This window comes from Haemaphysalis longicornis, unplaced genomic scaffold (genome assembly GCF_048455015.1).
Source record: "Haemaphysalis longicornis isolate Haplotype H1 unplaced genomic scaffold, Haemaphysalis longicornis Haplotype H1 scaffold_3, whole genome shotgun sequence".
Classification (NCBI taxonomy): Eukaryota; Metazoa; Arthropoda; class Arachnida; order Ixodida; family Ixodidae; genus Haemaphysalis; species Haemaphysalis longicornis.
In genome coordinates this window covers 56,707,802-56,725,178 of record NW_027526335.1, presented here as the reverse complement: position 1 = coordinate 56,725,178, position 17,377 = coordinate 56,707,802, and the positions used below count along the sequence as shown (strand labels likewise).

The 17,377-nt window shown below is 47.6% G+C and overlaps 1 protein-coding gene across 1 annotated transcript in view; it reads right to left on the bottom strand.

Annotated features, from left to right (window-relative positions):
* LOC144174474 (corticotropin-releasing factor receptor 2-like) overlaps positions 1-17,377 on the bottom strand; it is a 309,774-nt gene that overhangs the window by 113,650 nt on the left and 178,747 nt on the right. The window contains exon 2 of the mRNA XM_077703189.1: positions 6,904-7,059. Within this exon, the coding sequence (XP_077559315.1) occupies positions 6,904-7,059 (156 nt within the window). The remainder of the gene's footprint in view (positions 1-6,903; positions 7,060-17,377) is intronic.

Here is a 17,377-nt window from a genome sequence, read left to right as displayed (position 1 = left end):
GCGTTCCGTTCGTTCGTTCGTGGAATAAGACCCCCTCCCCGCGTCGTCGATTGCAGCAAATTTGCTTCTTCTTAGCCGTAATAGCAACAAAGTTGGAGTAAAGGTCGTTACGGCAGCGAAGAAGCAAATTGGCGGCAATCGTGGACCTAAACCGTCGTGATGGTCGTGAAGGTTGCCTACAGCTTCACTACATTCAAGTCTTACGCGTTAGTCTGAGCTCCCTGCATTTTCTGATGGTCCCGTAAAGAAAGAACGCCAGTCGAGATTTCGGCGCCCTTTAAAGATCCCCGCTGGCCAAAATTAACCTGGAGGCCACCACTACGGTGCGTCTCATAGCCCGGGTGTTGGTTCGGTGCGCTAAACCGCACAATAATTGAGATGTAGGTGTATGGTAAAAAAAAAAAAAAGAAACAATAACTTTACCCAAGTAGCAATAATAAATAACAATCCCAATCACAATAACTTACAACCAAACGAAACAAAAAGTTGCCCAGAATAGCTGTGGGAGAGATTCAATATGAATGAACGCATTTATAGTCGGGAGAGGTCCAACACCTCGCGCGGGGGAAGAGGAAGGGGAGAGAAAAAAAAGCAGTTGCCTGCTGGGAGTGGAGCTCTTCGCAGGGCCTGCTCACGAAACTTAAATGAGGTGATATCGGGGAAAGGTTAATTTCCAAGAGGGCTGACAGGTCTATTTGGCGATGTCTTTCTGTCGGGGTCTTTGCACGAGGACAATGCCTGGCTATCTGAGGAAGGCTTACATTTATTGCAAAAGACGAGACAGAAACGCCATTTTCTTTGGTTTTGTTTATAACAAGGAGAAATAGATACATTTGGATACTCTCAGCAAAAAAAAAAAAAAAAAATCGAAATGACGAGAAGCGGGGTAAGCGTGTTTCTACATTAGTAGATTTAACGAAATATCTGCCCGTTCTTTTATTTTTAGGGTTTCTTCTATTAGCACAGATTTTAACTACCTTTGCCAGCACTGACATCTATAGGTACTTTTGATGTCGAAGTGATGTATCAAAGATGTGCATACATCTGTACCCAAGTTTAATGTCCCAACTTTTTGGAACTGAGCCGAAACAGGCAGATGCAGGGACGTTACGAAATTTGTTGCTTTTAGGGGCGAAGCCCCTTATTGGTTAGGGCTGTCGACGTCTCATGTCATCGTCGATGTAGTCACGGTAATAGAACACCGGGGCACTCGTTTTCCAACGCCTCGTGCTAGAACGCCTCGTGCTCCAAAGACACGGGACTTACAGCAAGCCTGTATACCTGTACCCCCCCCCCCCCTAACGGTTTCACATCCATGGGCAAAAGCGCCAAGGTGCCAAGAATGCCCTTTTACACTGCATGCTTCGCCCCTCCCCAGATTTCACATTATTGGAGATGGCACGGGATTCTTTTTGTAGTTTTTTTCAAAGGTCGTCTGGTAATTCTATGTTTGCATATTGCGCTCCGGCCCCCGCAACCCCGGCTAGATTTTTGTTCTGGCCCACACCATTTTTTATTCACGCAATTCAGGCTTAGACAAACATAGAACAACCTGACGTTCACCAAGGCCTCTGCAGTGAAAGTAGGCGCAGATATTCTGCAAAGTAATTCTTGTTTCATGTCCTGTGACACTTTCAGACATGGGAAGTCATTGCGAACATTTTGGTGTACCGAAAGTTCTCGCACCATACAGGCCCCTCCCCCCCTTTTTTTCTCGGCTGATGCGAGCATCTTTGCGGGCTTTGGTCAAGGCGCATTAGTAAATATTGGTTTCTTACCTTGAAATTTTAGGAAGTTAAAAAAGCCCAGCGCCAGCTCGGCCTTGTGCGACAGCCGGCAAGCATAAACCTAGTGAGTACTCCAGAAAATGAATTCCGTTAGGTCAGTGATCATGGCATCATCTGAGAAAAGATTCGGCCAGGGGAAGAAGCCTGCCTAAAAAAAAAAAGAAACGTAAAACAAGAGACTATATTGCAGCCCTCCTTCCATGACGCCTACACCCAATTTTCTGCAGCTCATAACAACCTCGGGCATCCTCCCAAGGCGAATCCCGGTCAGCACCCGTTACGTATAATGCGCGGCCCGGGGATGTGGGCTCTGCGAACAGCGTCGCCCGAAGCCCAACACGCCCATTGCTTGGATATCCCAATAAGACGGTTCCCACCCTACCGAGCGTCCGTTCGCACCATAGAGCCGCGACTCCTGGTCGTTACCAATCTTCTTCCCGCGTCATTCCTGGCGCCGCGTCATTCTACACGGCCGTGTTTCCAGCGACGAGATTAGCAAAGGCCGTAGCTGGCCGCACACAACAGATTCGTTCCGCGACTGAGCTACTGCAAGCGAATCTATGGAGAAGCGGGAAACTTGAGTGGTCTATGCGGCAAGTATTTGGCAGAGAAAAGAAAAATCATCGCATGAAAGGAAGCGATGACGCCTCTCGGGCGTCGGAGGTGACGCGTTTTCGTACTCCCGGCTACCCTTTCTTGGCAACTCTCCCTCCATTTGTGCGCAGATGAGCTTGGAGTCTGCGGCTGCCCAGTTCGTTCGAACGTTGTTTACGATCGCAGACCACCCACGACCGCTAAGTAGCGCCCATCGCCTGCGCGTATGCGGGCTTGCACTACAGCGCCGGGAGCCGATCATGGTATGTCTCGGCTTAGCATGTTCTAATAAGACACGTGCCCGTCTTTCCAACTAGCTTTGTAGTTTTTTTGTCCTATTTCGCCGACGAACGCCACGTTCTAGCCCTAACGGAGTACTTATGTGCGGAAGGTTGGCACGGGTGCTCGGAACTTCTTTTTCTTCCCCCGTCACACGGTGGGCCATTTGCACAGATAGAGCTCATAACCGCGGCGCCATCGCGGCGTCCATGGGAGTGTACGCATAGTGCAGGTACATGTCATTGGTCCTCTCCTACACGAATTCGTCCCTGAGAACAATCGAACTTACTTAGAGCGGGAATGGTGAACACCGTAGTGATGATAGCTCCTCGCGACATTACCTGCGTCGGTGATGGTGCTTTTCGCTCGGAGCAATTCACGTGCACTCAATTCGTTTAGGCTGGCAGCGTTGCATCCTCCGGCTCGGTGTACAATCCTGGCACTTATCGTAAATACTTAGTAATGTGTGAGTGCGCGAATTCTGTTGGTAATGCGGTTGGTACTGTCTTTTGAAACTGTGTTTTGATACTTGGTACTGGCGTGAACACGCATTCGTACGCCAGCCATAGTAACGCACACTCATTGACGCACACGCGCACACACACTCATACAAATTCGTGCACGTCATCTCGCAGAGAATCACACGAGAAGAATATCTTAGTGAAACCCCATAAGATTTTGTTGCTTGTTTTTGGAAAGGCGGGGGGATAAGGCTTTTGTTTGAAAGCCACTGTCAGCTCACCCAGACATCCTAGATGCCAAAAACGTTCCTCGAGGCATTTAAGTCTACTGAAGTGTTTTGAACACGAAACCATTAGGGATTTGTGTGTCTTGCTTTTCTTTCTTCGTTTTTTGGCTCCCAATTCTTTCCGTGCTGTACACGCAGATGTCACCATGCTTCCAAAACCTCGGGGATATGCAACCTAAAGCCGATATCTCTGACTTAATGCGCGAGCAAACTAATGGAACACATGGTGCTAGACAGACTGACATCTCACATGGAGGAACCAACACAGTGTCGGAAAGGATTCCCGGACACCATGTATGGGTTCCCCCCGAGCTTGTCCACTCAGGACACCCTGTTATGTCTAAAAGAAAAGGTCATCGACTACCTAAGCACGTCATAAACAAGCGCCACATACGCCATGGACGTCAAAGGGGCTTTTGACAACGTCTCGCACGCGGCCATACTTGAAACCCTGAAGACTACCCAATGAGGAGAGAAGGCCTATAATTACTTCAGGGACTTCCTCTCGCATCGCACGGCAACGGTCGGTGTTGGCAAATTACGGAGCGACAAATTCGACGTCACCGCAAAGGGCACTCCGCCGGGCTCGGTCATCTCGCCATTACGCTTCAATTTATCAATGATGAACCTACCTGGCCAGCTAAATGCCATCTCAGGTGTCAGGCATGCCATCTACGTCGACACCGTGACTGACCTTTTGGACTAACAAAGGCCCAGCAGGCATACAACAGGACGCCTTGCAGGAAGCCGTTAAGTGTACGGAAACCTATCTGAAAAGATGTGGGCTGTCTATTGCTCCAGAAAATCTGACATTCTCATACTTAACAAGCGAACAAGGGGTAGACCCCCCGCCGAGACCCCCGACCCGGAGGTGACGCTTCATGGCGCTACCATCCCAAAGGTCGATACACTCAGAGTATTGGGCCTGACTTTTCAGAAAGACGGGGCAGGGGCTCCCACCCTCCAGAAACTACAAAACACTATCGCACAGTTAATCCCCCTAATCAGGCGAGTAACAAGCAAAAAACACAGGTCCAAAGAAGAGGACACAATCAGAATGCGACAGGCCCTGGTAATTAGCATAACCACCTACCCTTACGTGGGGACCCCTGACGTGGGGCTAAAAATCGCTGAAATAAAGAAAATCGACATTTTAATTCGACCAATCTACAAATTAGCACTGGGACTACCAGCCAAGACCTCCACAGAGAAACTTTTTTCCGTTAGGAATTCACAACACGTAGCAGGAACTCACCGACACGCATAAGGCCAGCCAAATGGAGCGACTCAAGCTTACCCCGACCGGCCGGGCTACCTTGAACCGCCTCTGTTACGAGCCAAGCGTAGGAACCCAAAACCAAAAACGACGCACCCCGCATGCGTTGAGGGAATACATCATGGTTGAAAACGCCCCACGCAACGTGCCCCCGGTTTACCACAAGGGGTTAAGGGAAGCCAGGGTCAAGGCATTGCGAAAAGCCTACAGCATGGAGAGCTCGACAAGTTACGACGACGCTGCCAGGTACCCGGCAAGAGCAAAGTGGGAACGCGCGGTTAGTGTGACAAACAGTAAAGGAGATGACTTGTGATCAGCAACGTTCAATATAGGCGACACCGACTCTGTGGAGGAGACAGCAGTCGTGCTTGCCACTACCACTGTACCAGATACGCAAAGCCGGGCGACCGTCATCACCGACTCGCAAGCGGCCTGCCGTAATTTTGAAAAGGGCCGTATTTTAGCGATGGCACTTGATCTACTACATAAGGCTTCAAAAGGACGGAAAACTCCACTGGACATTTATATAATTTGGACACCAGGTCACAAGTCCTTAGAGGGTAATGAAGCGGCAGATACCGCAGCCCGAGGCCACTCACACCGGGCTTCAACCCTCATAGGCACTCACCACTCTGCCGACAACCACCCGTCCATCCCCAAGCGCAGCAGAGACATATTAGAGCACTACAGGCTATCAAGAAGACGATATCCGCCGCCCCACCCGAAGCTAACCGAAGTCTTAAGAAGCCACACAATTCCGGAGACTGCAGACAAACTCATTTCGGCACGCCACACATCTGTCGAATATACACCCCATGCTCTTCGCCACACATCTGTCGAATATACACCCCACGCTCTTAAGCTACCACTGCAACTTCAGCTGTGGGACGCCCAACACCTTGTACGCCATGGTGTGGGATCATAGAGTCACGGAACTACCAGAAGTCATCGTACTGACACCGGCGCAGTTCTAGGTCCTGCTGACAGGTGATGTCCTGGAAAACCAGCGTGGCGTGGTTACCAGGGCTATTCGAGATGCAGATGGACATGACATCCCGGACTAAGGACGCCATTCACCATGGATGATTGACAGCCATTCCGCGCTCCTTTCTGGATATTCATTGGGAGCAATAAACGTGTTTTTCCTCCTCCGCTCATTTATCGAGCCCGGGGATCTTATACTTTTTGTGGGCATGGTCCTTTAATTTTACCATTGTACAAAACCTCCTGGAGGTGTAGTGAGAGGGTGCTTGGAGCAACTGGGCTTGTTCTTGGAAATAAATAAATTTTAGCGCTTTAGGAGATTTCAGTGAGCCGCTGACCTGCACATCGCATTCCAGAAGGTCTTGGAGTGTTGAGCAATGAAAACAGAAAAAGAAAGTCATACAAATCAACGTTGTCTGGACGTCTATAACAGCAGAAAGAGAATTTTTATTCTTCCGTGAGGCATTAAATCATTAAATTGAGTTTGAAGTCAAAACGAGAAACGGAGGATGAAGCTCGTCGGTTTAACGAGAGACATCTGCCATCGATGCTCGTAGATTTCAAATGTTTGAAAAGCAGAGGTCAAGAGCATTATATCTGTTTTTTACACGATCGGGTCGCAATATAAATAAGAAAGCTACAAAGTCTATTATCATGCTAGATTTTCGAGCACGTAATATTTTAGTGTCGAATAATCATAATTATAATTCAATAACAATGCCTTACTCAGTCACGCCATTCCATTTACGTTTGGAGCCACCAAGGTCACCGTTGTTCTATGGACGGAACAGGAATGGCTTGAAATCATGTTGTATCTCTCTTTCCATTTAACTTAACCGCTGGGTAAAAAAAAGACTTACTAGTTTTTCATCCCTGCGCTGGCCTCTCTATCAGACATTGGTAAAGGTCTCTGACACTGTCATAAGGAGCAGGTGATGGTCGGTCTGACTGGCTGACGACAGACGGACGCATAAGCAGATTGATTGATCGATCGATCGATCGATCGATCGATCGATTGATTGATTGATTGATTGATTGATTGATTGATTGATTGATTGATTGATTGATTGATTGATTGATTGATTGATTGATTGATTGATTGATTGATTGATTCCAATGACAGTTTCTTGCCGGCCGAAAACAATCCGTAGCTCTTTTGGTGGTAATAAACCGAACAGTCGTGATGCTTGGAATACCCTATAGTGGGACTTTTAAAAGAAGTAGAGTACGCTCACCTTTACTCGAAGACACGTCCTTGATGGAGAAGTTGAGCAGTGTTTTAATGATGTCTGCGCATGGTTTCCGGAGCACTGTACCGGCCTGCGCCGGTGGCCAGCACGTAAAAGTATCCCACGCAGCATCGCAGTGCACCGAGCTCCACGAGGGAGATCCTGAAACGAGAACAGTGTACTTAAGTCGGACGGACGGACGAACGGATGGACGCATGGACAGACAGACAGACAGACAGACAGACAGACAGACAGACAGACAGACAGACAGACAGACAGACAGACAGACAGACAGACAGACAGACAGACAGACAGACAGACAGACAGAGTGACGTGGCGCCATACGCCACCCCACGGAAGAAAATGGAAACTGCATCACGCTTGAACTACGGATTTCATGATTTGTTAGATATGACCAAGAAGCTATTGAAGCCCACGCAGCGTAGCCTGTAATGTACGTCCACCGGATATCACAATCGTTTTCCCGCGTGCCATCCAGAATACGTAAATGTGCAACTTATTTTATTTGGCGAGGTTCTTGTGTATTTCTTCCGTTATGTGGTAATTCTTGTTGATAATTACTTTTCAGAAGAAGAACTTTTTTTAAAACGCGATGTGTTCCAAGCTTACTGTCCGCAACTCTATTGAACAGACATGTCCCTTTTCCGCCTATTTCAACCAAATCGGGCACTCAAAATTTTTTTTCTCCTGTTTAGGTCTTGCCACTGTCATGCACACACAAAAAAAAAAACCGGCTTCTACACCTTGTAGATTGTGCTGATAATTCGAGATAAATTTTTACAAATATATGACGCTTGAGCGTCAGCTTCTCATTTACATCTGCCTCAGGCCATGGCTAGAAAATCATGTTCTGGAATTTATACGACCTTTTTCACGTTTCTGAAAACACTCACAGTCGAAAGACGCGAACCATGGTTGCTTCTTTCAGGTAGACTATCTAGACGAGTATCGCAGCCACCAAACTGGGCCCGAGCGAATTCATGATCCTCGAAGGACGTGATACGCAATTTGTTCCGAAGCTTTCTCGCGGCGCCCGCAATCCAAGCCCAGGTCCAATTTCTTCGTTTTATTTTCCCTAGTTCGGGACTTGAAGTTATGTTTAAGGGCAACTCACTTCACGCTCGACTTCGCGCCTCCTGCTCGGCTCGCGTTTCTTAAAAAAAAAACACACACACACACAAAAGACGTTTTTTTCTTCCCGCAGAGAAAATGCGTTCCAACTCGCACGCGCTTAGCCTTCTCGAGCATGTCCTCCCGCGCGGTCATGGCTGACCAAGCAATAACAGGAAGAAGCTGGTTTTCTTTACTGCATCCCGAGTCTCCTCCGTGACGTCGCATTTAAGTCTTTCCAGGCTGGGGAACAAACCCCACGCCGGCATCTACATTGCCTCTGTTGCACTTCTATTTAACGGCTGATGTTCGCGCTCGCCACGCTGACCATGGTGCCCGCGCGCGTTAGAAACGCGCTTTCGCGCGTAATTTTGCGCGGGAACAAGCTCGCTGCTTCCCTTTTTCGCGGGCACGAAAGGGGAGGATAGCTGGGGTTGCGTGCACGTTATGCCCGTCGTCAGGGGGATTCGGGCAGCGGGTACGACGTTTCCCGCGGTCTGTGCCGAACGCCATGAAGGCTAATTGCGAACACTGGGCGCGGCCTCTAAATGGCTCTTTCATGTCCCTCCTTACCCGAGAACACTCCGCGCACCCCTCTTCACTCCCCTCCCCCTCTCCCCCCTCTTCTTAGAGCGTGGTCGGCTGAGGCGATTATTCTGGAGACGCACCATTTAGCGATTTCCATATCCTGTGGCCAATGCGTCGCAATTAGCGCTCCGAAGCGATGTCTGCGTCTTTGTGAGACCGGTGAGCATAATGGCACGCGGCTCTGCCGTCGTAAAAGGAGCGGAGAATCGAATTGCGCGACGCCTTATTGCGTCAGCGATGTGTAGGTAGAACCACCCGCTTAGAAGCTGTGCACTACGCGAGTGCCCGTTTAAGTGGCTCAATCGTATTTGAGAACGCATCCCTTAACGGAATGGGGCGGGGCGGCCGGCCACGACAGCAGGGGCTCCGGCGAAAGGACTTTAACAGGGGCTGGTTTGCAACTGTCATTACCCTTTCAGAGTGACGTGCCCCATGCACGTGGGATTTTTGCGACGTCGCGGATGACGGAGATGATACATTAAAGGCCTTGCTCGTCCTTAAGTTGATGGTTCGATTGTCACCACTAAATCCATAACGTTGTGCGTTGATATTCACGTGGTGACTCGCATTCCCCAGTTATCCCGACTATATCTCAGCCTTTGGCGCGTTTTGTTAGCGCGGTGTTCTGGTGTATTCGGGGAGTTACTGCTTTATTGCTTCCCCTGGGAGTGTAAATACACACAGATAACAATGGAAGCATTTAGTGGTGACGGCTCCGATTCCGCTCTGATGTCGTTCCGAACAGGTGTCGTTAACACACAACACTCGTTAGTTGTTTTTTTTTTTTTTTTTTGCGTGCAATGTTCTTTATTTGTAAGAGCAAGTACATCAAAACGAAAAGGCAGAGATAGCGGACTTCGCTCTTTAAGGCAGGTAATTTGATCTTTCCGGAGTTAATATTGCGTGAGCGTACGTGCGTCAGGGATTAGGATAGCTTGGTGGGATATTGGGTAAGGTTGATCATAACGGGGGCTTTTACAGCGTACCGAACCAAAATAAACAGAAAGAAAAAAATGCAGGACACCATGCTGGATCCTATACTTTTTATGTGTCCTTGTTTCGATGCGCTAGAAAACACCTCTTTTCAGAGGCGTCAGCGAGGATTGTATGAAATGTTAGGTTTCTGGGCGTTTAAGTTAGCCATACAAGGCTGTTTACGCTATGGGTATTTCGCTGGCCCGTCAATTAGTAACGTGCGCAACGCTAAGGCGCGTTTATGGCTTGCCACGTGGCGTACGTGAGCTTCAGTGGACAATAATGCCTTAAGGCTAATATAGTAACGCTAGCCCTATTTTTCAAAATATGCAGCTAATTGCAGGAAAAAAAGGGTCTTACTGAACAGCGAAAACAAACAATACCGTCACCTATGGCTTTACGCATTTGAAATATATACGTACCCGCAATCTGAAAGTTTCCCAGATATATGTCTGGTGAAAGGCTATACGTATAAATGTAACGCATTTATCAGAACATTGTTATTTGAACGGGGAGCTTGTCTTACACGTGAAGCCCAAGACAACCCTGGAATGAAAAAATAACTCTACTGCAATAAAATGATGCCATCCACGTGAAAAGAGGCATTACATTACACAAAATGATAATTATCCTTTCCAGAAATGTTTCCTCAAAGGCCAACAGCACACTTAACACTGGTGCACTTCACAAGGACGTCCGCCATACGAAGGCAAGGAGATTTATCAACCGATGTAAACGGTTGGGCATACTATAAAACATGGGGTTGCGCGGAAATGAGTAGCTGTAGTACGCATGCTAATGACGATGACGGCGACGACGATGATGATGGCAAAGACGGCGGCGGCGGCGGCAACTTTAGTGCCGTGCTCTATCAACTAAGCTGACCACTACACTAGCCGTTGGTAGCGCGGGGGTGTACTTATCGACAGTCCGCGGGGCGGAGCAAGTGCTAGACGACAGGGTAAATCCCCAAGGTACCGTAAGCTTCCACAAACGTCAATATAACATACACCTGAGATGCAGCGACATGGCTAAATAAAAAGCAAACAACACTGTTTTCTCAAATGTGCCCATATCCAAACTGTAGCTGCCACGACCAGCAATCGAATCCAGGACCTCCTATTCAGCTACAGGATGCTTCAACCATCGAGCTATAGCGGGGAGTGCTTGTACGCTTCAAAATTCGTGTTATGTTCAAAACTACTGTCGAGAAGCTAAAGCAGAAGCTTCTATAACGATTCTTCGTGTAGAAGCACTTTCACCAATTCCAATCATACTACCATGGTGTTTGTCTATATAAAAATGACGTACTCGTTCGGTAGCTTCTGGGAAATTATCAGTTAATTATACTTTAGCGCTGTGTGTCCCATCGGAAATTCCATGCTCACAGTAACGCAAACAGCGCACGACGAAAATTGTTCGTCCTATAGTCACGAATTAGAAGATAGTTGATGTCGTGCGGGTAGTTGGATGAGAATTGTGCGAAACAGACTGTGAAGGCAGTCGTGAAGACAGGTAGGTGGGTCTGTTGGCTCAGCAAACGTTTGTTGTGAAGCTGCAGACTCACTAAACGTATTAATCCTCTCTGTAGACGTTCAAAACCTTTGATGTTGCAGAACACTCACACCTGTTTTATCAGGACCGTATTACACGCGAACAAGGTAAATAAATCCTTTCTGCGTTTAAATTCGAGGCAACAATAAGACAGCAAAGCATTTTTTCGTATGACCGAAACCAATTGTGTATTTTTTAAATTAATGTGTATTGCGTAGATAATTCCGTCAAATTTAATGCCTCGCTGGGTTCGACGAATAAAGCTCTGCTTCCCGGGAGATTATTGGCGCGCACTAGCAATCAAAATACATTCTGCGGGATATTAAAATTTGAACTTAATGTCTAACTTGTGTTGATTGACATTAAGATGTGCTTCTAGATATTATAAGGTCACGGGTGTGTGGGCAGAGCTTTCTTGACTGGACAAGCGCGGTAGCACGAGCGACAGTATGCCATTTTTCGCTTGCGGAGCTCCTGCTAGAGAAAACAAGATAGAAAGAACAGAGTGCAGCACGATAAAACAATAAGCAATAAGCAGAATCTTCCGCCAGGCTAATTTTACTCGGCGTGCTTCCAAAGAATTTGATTTTCATTATTATTTTGTCTTTTTCTGTCTCCGATCGGCTTCATTACTGTCAATACGTTTCCTCGCATTCTTATCGCGTTCCTCCGTAATTTTTGGTGCGCCGGAGCTGCTGCAATCTCTGCTATTTAAGGAAGGGCCGGAAATACCCAGAACGTACCACGGCGCCCCATGTGCTATTTTTTTAAGGAAGATTCTGTAATCATGTACACGAGACCTGATACAATCACGAGGTGAGGTCGATGTCTTCATCGTTCTGGGGTTGTTTCTTTTAGGAGCTGTTAAACGTTCGTTTCTATTAGTTGCTGGTACCGTTTTGCGCTCCCCGGACAGGAATATTTCGAAACAGTATCCATAACCTATGTAAAGTTCAGTCATTATCGCCGTGTCGTTTCCTTCGTGGCTTTGTGCCCGTTATCTTTCCTGCTTTTTACGGCAAAATTTAAAGCTGTCGCTTTGCAATATAGAGCTGGACATTAATTTTAACAGCAGAGCTGTTTTGGCGCTGGTTTTGGCGGCAGTCTCTGCTAAAATCCTGTCGCGCTCTCTCTCTGGAGCAGATTTCTGCGCCGTGCGAAAGCCGGTTTCTAGTATAAAAAATCTGATAATAAATAAAAAAATAAATGAGCAGTGTCCTAGCTCGGCTATGCCAGGATATACGTAGCGTGAGCTAAGGTTAAGCTGGTCATTCTTATGTGTCCTGGTTGTCTAGGATTAGCTGATTATCATGCTTTCTGCTGATAAAACAATTTCCAATCCAATCCAGTCCAATCCAATTTAATCCAGTCCAATCTAATCCAATCCAATACAATCTGTTCGCGGCGGCGGCGGCTCCGGTGCGCCAGCTGGGCGCCGTGAGACGTTACTGCTCCTTATGCATGCGCAGCACGGCTCTTCGGGAGCCACGCCAAACTGTTCAACCTCGGCCAGTGTAGCTCACGCTACAAAAGGTCCCAAGGCCTTCACAATTTGACACAAGATGGGCTAAATTGCCCCTGAAAGAAGTGTTTTTCCAGCAATGCACTTGTGCTTAGAGGTGAAGCGGACTTTAAGAAGGTCCATGTGAGCTTTGTCTCTGTAAGTTGATTTACTCACATCGCATGTTACGCAGTGAAGCATGGCCATCTTCGGAGGGAGTATGGCTACAGAAAACGGCTCAACCCTTTTATTAGATCATGGCATCTGATTCACTCGCCTTGTCCCTCCGGCGTCGTCGTCGGCGTTGTCCGCCCCTCCCCCATTCTCCTCGCCGCGCCAGCTGCGCTCTCCGCCGCTCACCCCCTCTCCTCTCCGATAGCGAACACTCCTCGCGAGGGGCATTGGATTGGATTCGATTGGATTGGCTTGGATTGGCTTGGATTGGCTTGGCTTGGCTTGGCTTGGCTTGGCTTGGCTTGGCTTGCATTGGATTGGATTTGATTAAAGTGGATTGTGTTGGATTGTGTTGCGTCATAGCCGCGGCCCGTTGCGTCATAGCCGCGGCAGACGCGCTGGGGCTCACGCATGTGCAGTACTCTCTCTTCCGCGGTTTCCACTCCTTCGGGCGCGCTGCGCATATAACCGGTGTGCCGTTCTCCGGCGAAGCAACATCCACGCTTGGCTCAAACACCTAGAGTCTACGCCGCTTTACAAGTACGCCAACGTCGTCATCGACTGGGACCGGCTTACGCAGTCCCCTCAACGTTATGCGCGCTATAAAACGCGGTCCCTTCGCCGCTCCGCCTATGCGTCGCATCTACACAAGGGTTCCCGCGAGGGGAGGTGGGAGTTTTTTTTACAAAAGGTATCTCAAAACAAATTATACCACAATTAGCCGCTGTGACGTCTCTACCATTACACTAAATTTATATTTACTTGTCATAATTTGTTAGTTTACAGTGGAGTTGCAAGCGTTACAGATTTGCTGTCTGCTGTCAATACATTGTCATGGGAGTATGGCTACAGGAAACGCGTGTAACTGTTGTTTTACTGGAACTAAACGGAAAACAATTATATGAAAATTAGCCGATCAGACTACTCAAACACTACGCACGAGCAATAAGCCGAAGCTAAACGGAATATTTGTAAACAACCCTCAGCTCCGCTGTTTCGGACGATTTCACTCTGGGTTGGATTGTCTTTATTTTTGTTTGTTGCCCAACTCCTCTCTTACGCAGTGGCGTATTTGAAAGTGGAGTGGAAAGGGGTGGGTGGGGTGGCAGCCGTCTTGCATAGACGCCCTTAAATAATTTTAATGACAATGGTTGCATCCTGCTTTGTTTACTGAAGTGACACAGTGGGCTGAACGTGAAAGCCAGAACAGAATGAATGGAATTTGTAGTATTATTGTTATTGTTTACTAGTTTTATTATTGCTCTTATTGTCGTCGTTATCCTATACTGTAATATCATCAACATCACTTCAAAAACTTCTGAGCCCCTCTAGGGCGCACCCACAAATACGCCCCTGCTCATACTTCCCTTTTGCTTGAAGAGTGACGCGGTCATCATGCGGAAAAAATTTTCTCGGCGCGAGCGTGTGGAATATTTGTCGACTGGCACCATAGTGCTGGTTGCATGACCAATATTTTCTAATACATTTCAGCTACATTCCACCTACCATAAATAAGAATTTTCCCTCTGCAAGGTATCTTCAGCTGGCCAAAGAACTTGTGTATGGATGTGTTTCGTCGGATGAATAATAGTGTTACACAAATACAGTGCAACCTTATTGATACGTTTAAAAAAAATAACGCCAGGGAGGAAAGTACTAACCGGGAAAATCTGTGATCCGCCGCAGTAAAAGAAAAAGGCAATCAATAGACGAACGTGAGCATTTAAAGGCACACTGAAGACAAAACTGTAGTTGGTAATAGATAGATTGGCATCCGCCGAAAGCGAGTGTACCAGTCTCTGGATCAGCATCTTCCCGTAAATATTCCCGTAGATAATAAAAAAAGAAGCTATCATCCGCCCAGGAGAGATGACGTCAACGGCGACTGAGGAAATGTGCCAAGAGTCACGTGACGAAAAACAGAACGAGAACCGCGCACACAAGCTCTCAAAGAAACAGATAAAATCTTTCTTTCACGTTAACTTTCATACGTCATAAACAATTATAAATGTACAAATATCATTCAAGCCGCGCCGACATTCTGAAGCTGCCAAGCCGTGGCGCCGGTAGTGGTTGCGATGGTTATTGCAGGTTCGGCGAAGTCCCATGTCTGTTTTCTCCTTGTTTACATTTATGCCGGCAACTAGCATGTCCGCCCTCCACGGTTCCACTCTTCTGTGGGCCGTAATTTGCGTCTGATAGAACAAGCGTTTGCTCTCTCATGTAGCGCTGTCTGCCCGAACGAAGTTTTGCACCCAGGCCGGCGGCACTCGAAGGTGTGTGTGTTGTGGTCGCGTTCGCTTCGCGATGAAATTCAATGGAGCGGTCCTGTGGGTGTGTGGGTGGAACTGTGCTTTCTATTTTAGAATTATCACTAGCCAAGATACTACCTCGCACCGGGTATGCAGAGTGTGCGCGAGTTTTTTTTTTTTTTTTAACCTTCTCAGCTGGCGCCGGAGTGAAGGGACTTATTCGGCCCCGTAAATCGCAAGAAGGGAGTGCTATCCTTACGACGAGCAAGAAGCAGTCGATCACCTGTTAATTTCGCGCTTCGACCTCAAAGCGCATGCCATGACGATGTGTTTGTTTGAACCATTTTTTCATTTTCTTGAAGTTGAATAAAATGTGTGCGCCAAACCGGGTCTTTTCATTCAGGGTGATGTGTGCTGCTATGCTTCCACTAAGGTGCCTACTAAGGTAAAATGATATTTGTATCATGCAATCCATGTCTGTTACTCCATAGTGGCGCCAAGGCGTTTGTTAGTAGTGGTTTGGGCGCTCGAGAAAGCAATAGGAACACTTCTGGTCGGTTAGCTAATAGGCAATTCGCTTCGCAAAACATTCAACAGATGGTGCGATAAGCGTTACCATATCGCGACGAACAAAATCTAGTGTTGCATGCTGTTACAAGTTAAACTAACAGATGGCGCCACGTTGTTAAGCCGTGTGCACTAAGTGACTAAAACTCGACTGTCCATAACGAGAATGCAATTCAAAAGAGCGCCCCTGTCGTCGTTCTCGCTGCGGTCGCGCTGTCCGCTAGACGTTTTGTAAGTAAAGTAAAAGGCCGCGCGGCACATTCACATTGGTTAACCAGCATCTTACGTACCGTGCGGCAACAAGATAGGCGCACAGAGACTGGAAGGTAACCAGGGTTTGCAGGTAACGGAAGTGTGGGGCGGGTAAGTTGTTTTGTCGTAAGCGCCGAGTGCTCGACCAGTGGCTCCTTGGGCCGCGATAGTTCTCTCGGTAGGTTTTAGTTTTCCTGCTAGACCACACCGTGGTCTCACTCGCTTCCGACAACTGCTGACGTCACGCGAAACGTCATAAAGGGTACGAAGAATGAAATGCGTTTTTCAATTGTTAATTTCTCGGCCCTGAAGACACCTTTCTCCGCCAAATAAACGTTTCTAGGGCTCCAGGGCACTTAAAATTTTTTCTGAGCCCAAACTTGCTATTTGCCTTCAGTGTTCCTTTAATGACCTTTTTCACATGTACAGGTCTGTCAACGTCTTCTGGAGCATGCTGCAGCCCTTTGAGAGCAAGAGCTCCTTTTCTAATTATGTCGCACACTTTTGTCCGCACTGGAATTGTCCTCCGCGCGTAAGTAACTCCGCACTTCTAAAATGTGGCCGCCGAAGACGCCACCTTTTCCTCCCTGTCTACGCCATCATCTTTCTCAACGGCTTCGTCCAGCGAGCGCTGGCGCTGCTTCATGGTTGGATCCCGCCACGATTTTTTCCAAGGTTAGCGTTTCGCACGTTGGCACGTCGTTATACATGTGACGTTGGCTCAAGGAAGCCACGTTACCAAGTGACTCCGGCAAGCCCAGCACTGCTGGAAAGTTGCCACGGTGACTCAGGCAGCCCGACCGCCGGTGGGCATCTGCTTATTGCGCCGCGCGCGCTGAGGCTCGGTTCGCACGCACGTCAGCACGTTTTTGTTCACCGTAAAACATATCATCCGGTCGTATTTGCATACAATTTTTAAAATATTGAACGTACTTAGCGGGAAATCGTGTTATCCAGGAGCGTAGTGACGAGGAAGAAACACCGTAACGCTATGAGGCATTTTTAGTGTTCACAACTGAGGGCGTTGTAACCGAGAAATCGTATGTGAACCGGTAACGCATCAACGGGGTTCTACTACCGGGTGCTCATCCCCATTCATGCTGTGAAGGAAAACCTCGCGTCTTCTGATGCCACAGGGCATAAAAGGCAACGTGGGGTTTTCTTGAATTTGCCGTTATTGCATCGGTAACGAATTAAAGGGACCCTAAATCACTTCTTTCAACTTCTTTCAAAATCTCAAACGCTTGCAGAATGTACTGAACCAACACATACAGCACTTACATTAAGGTGACGCAAAGTACTTCAGCCGAAAATTACTGCTCTATGCTCATTAGATAACTTGAAAACTTGCTCAAAAAATTTTTCTCCCTTTTTTTCTCTTGGCGTTCTTCGACCGCTGGAATTACTTTATTACAACGGTGTAGCGTCTATTGGCCACCTTTTCTTTAGTTGCAGCTATGAACCCATTCGATATACACTCTAAAAA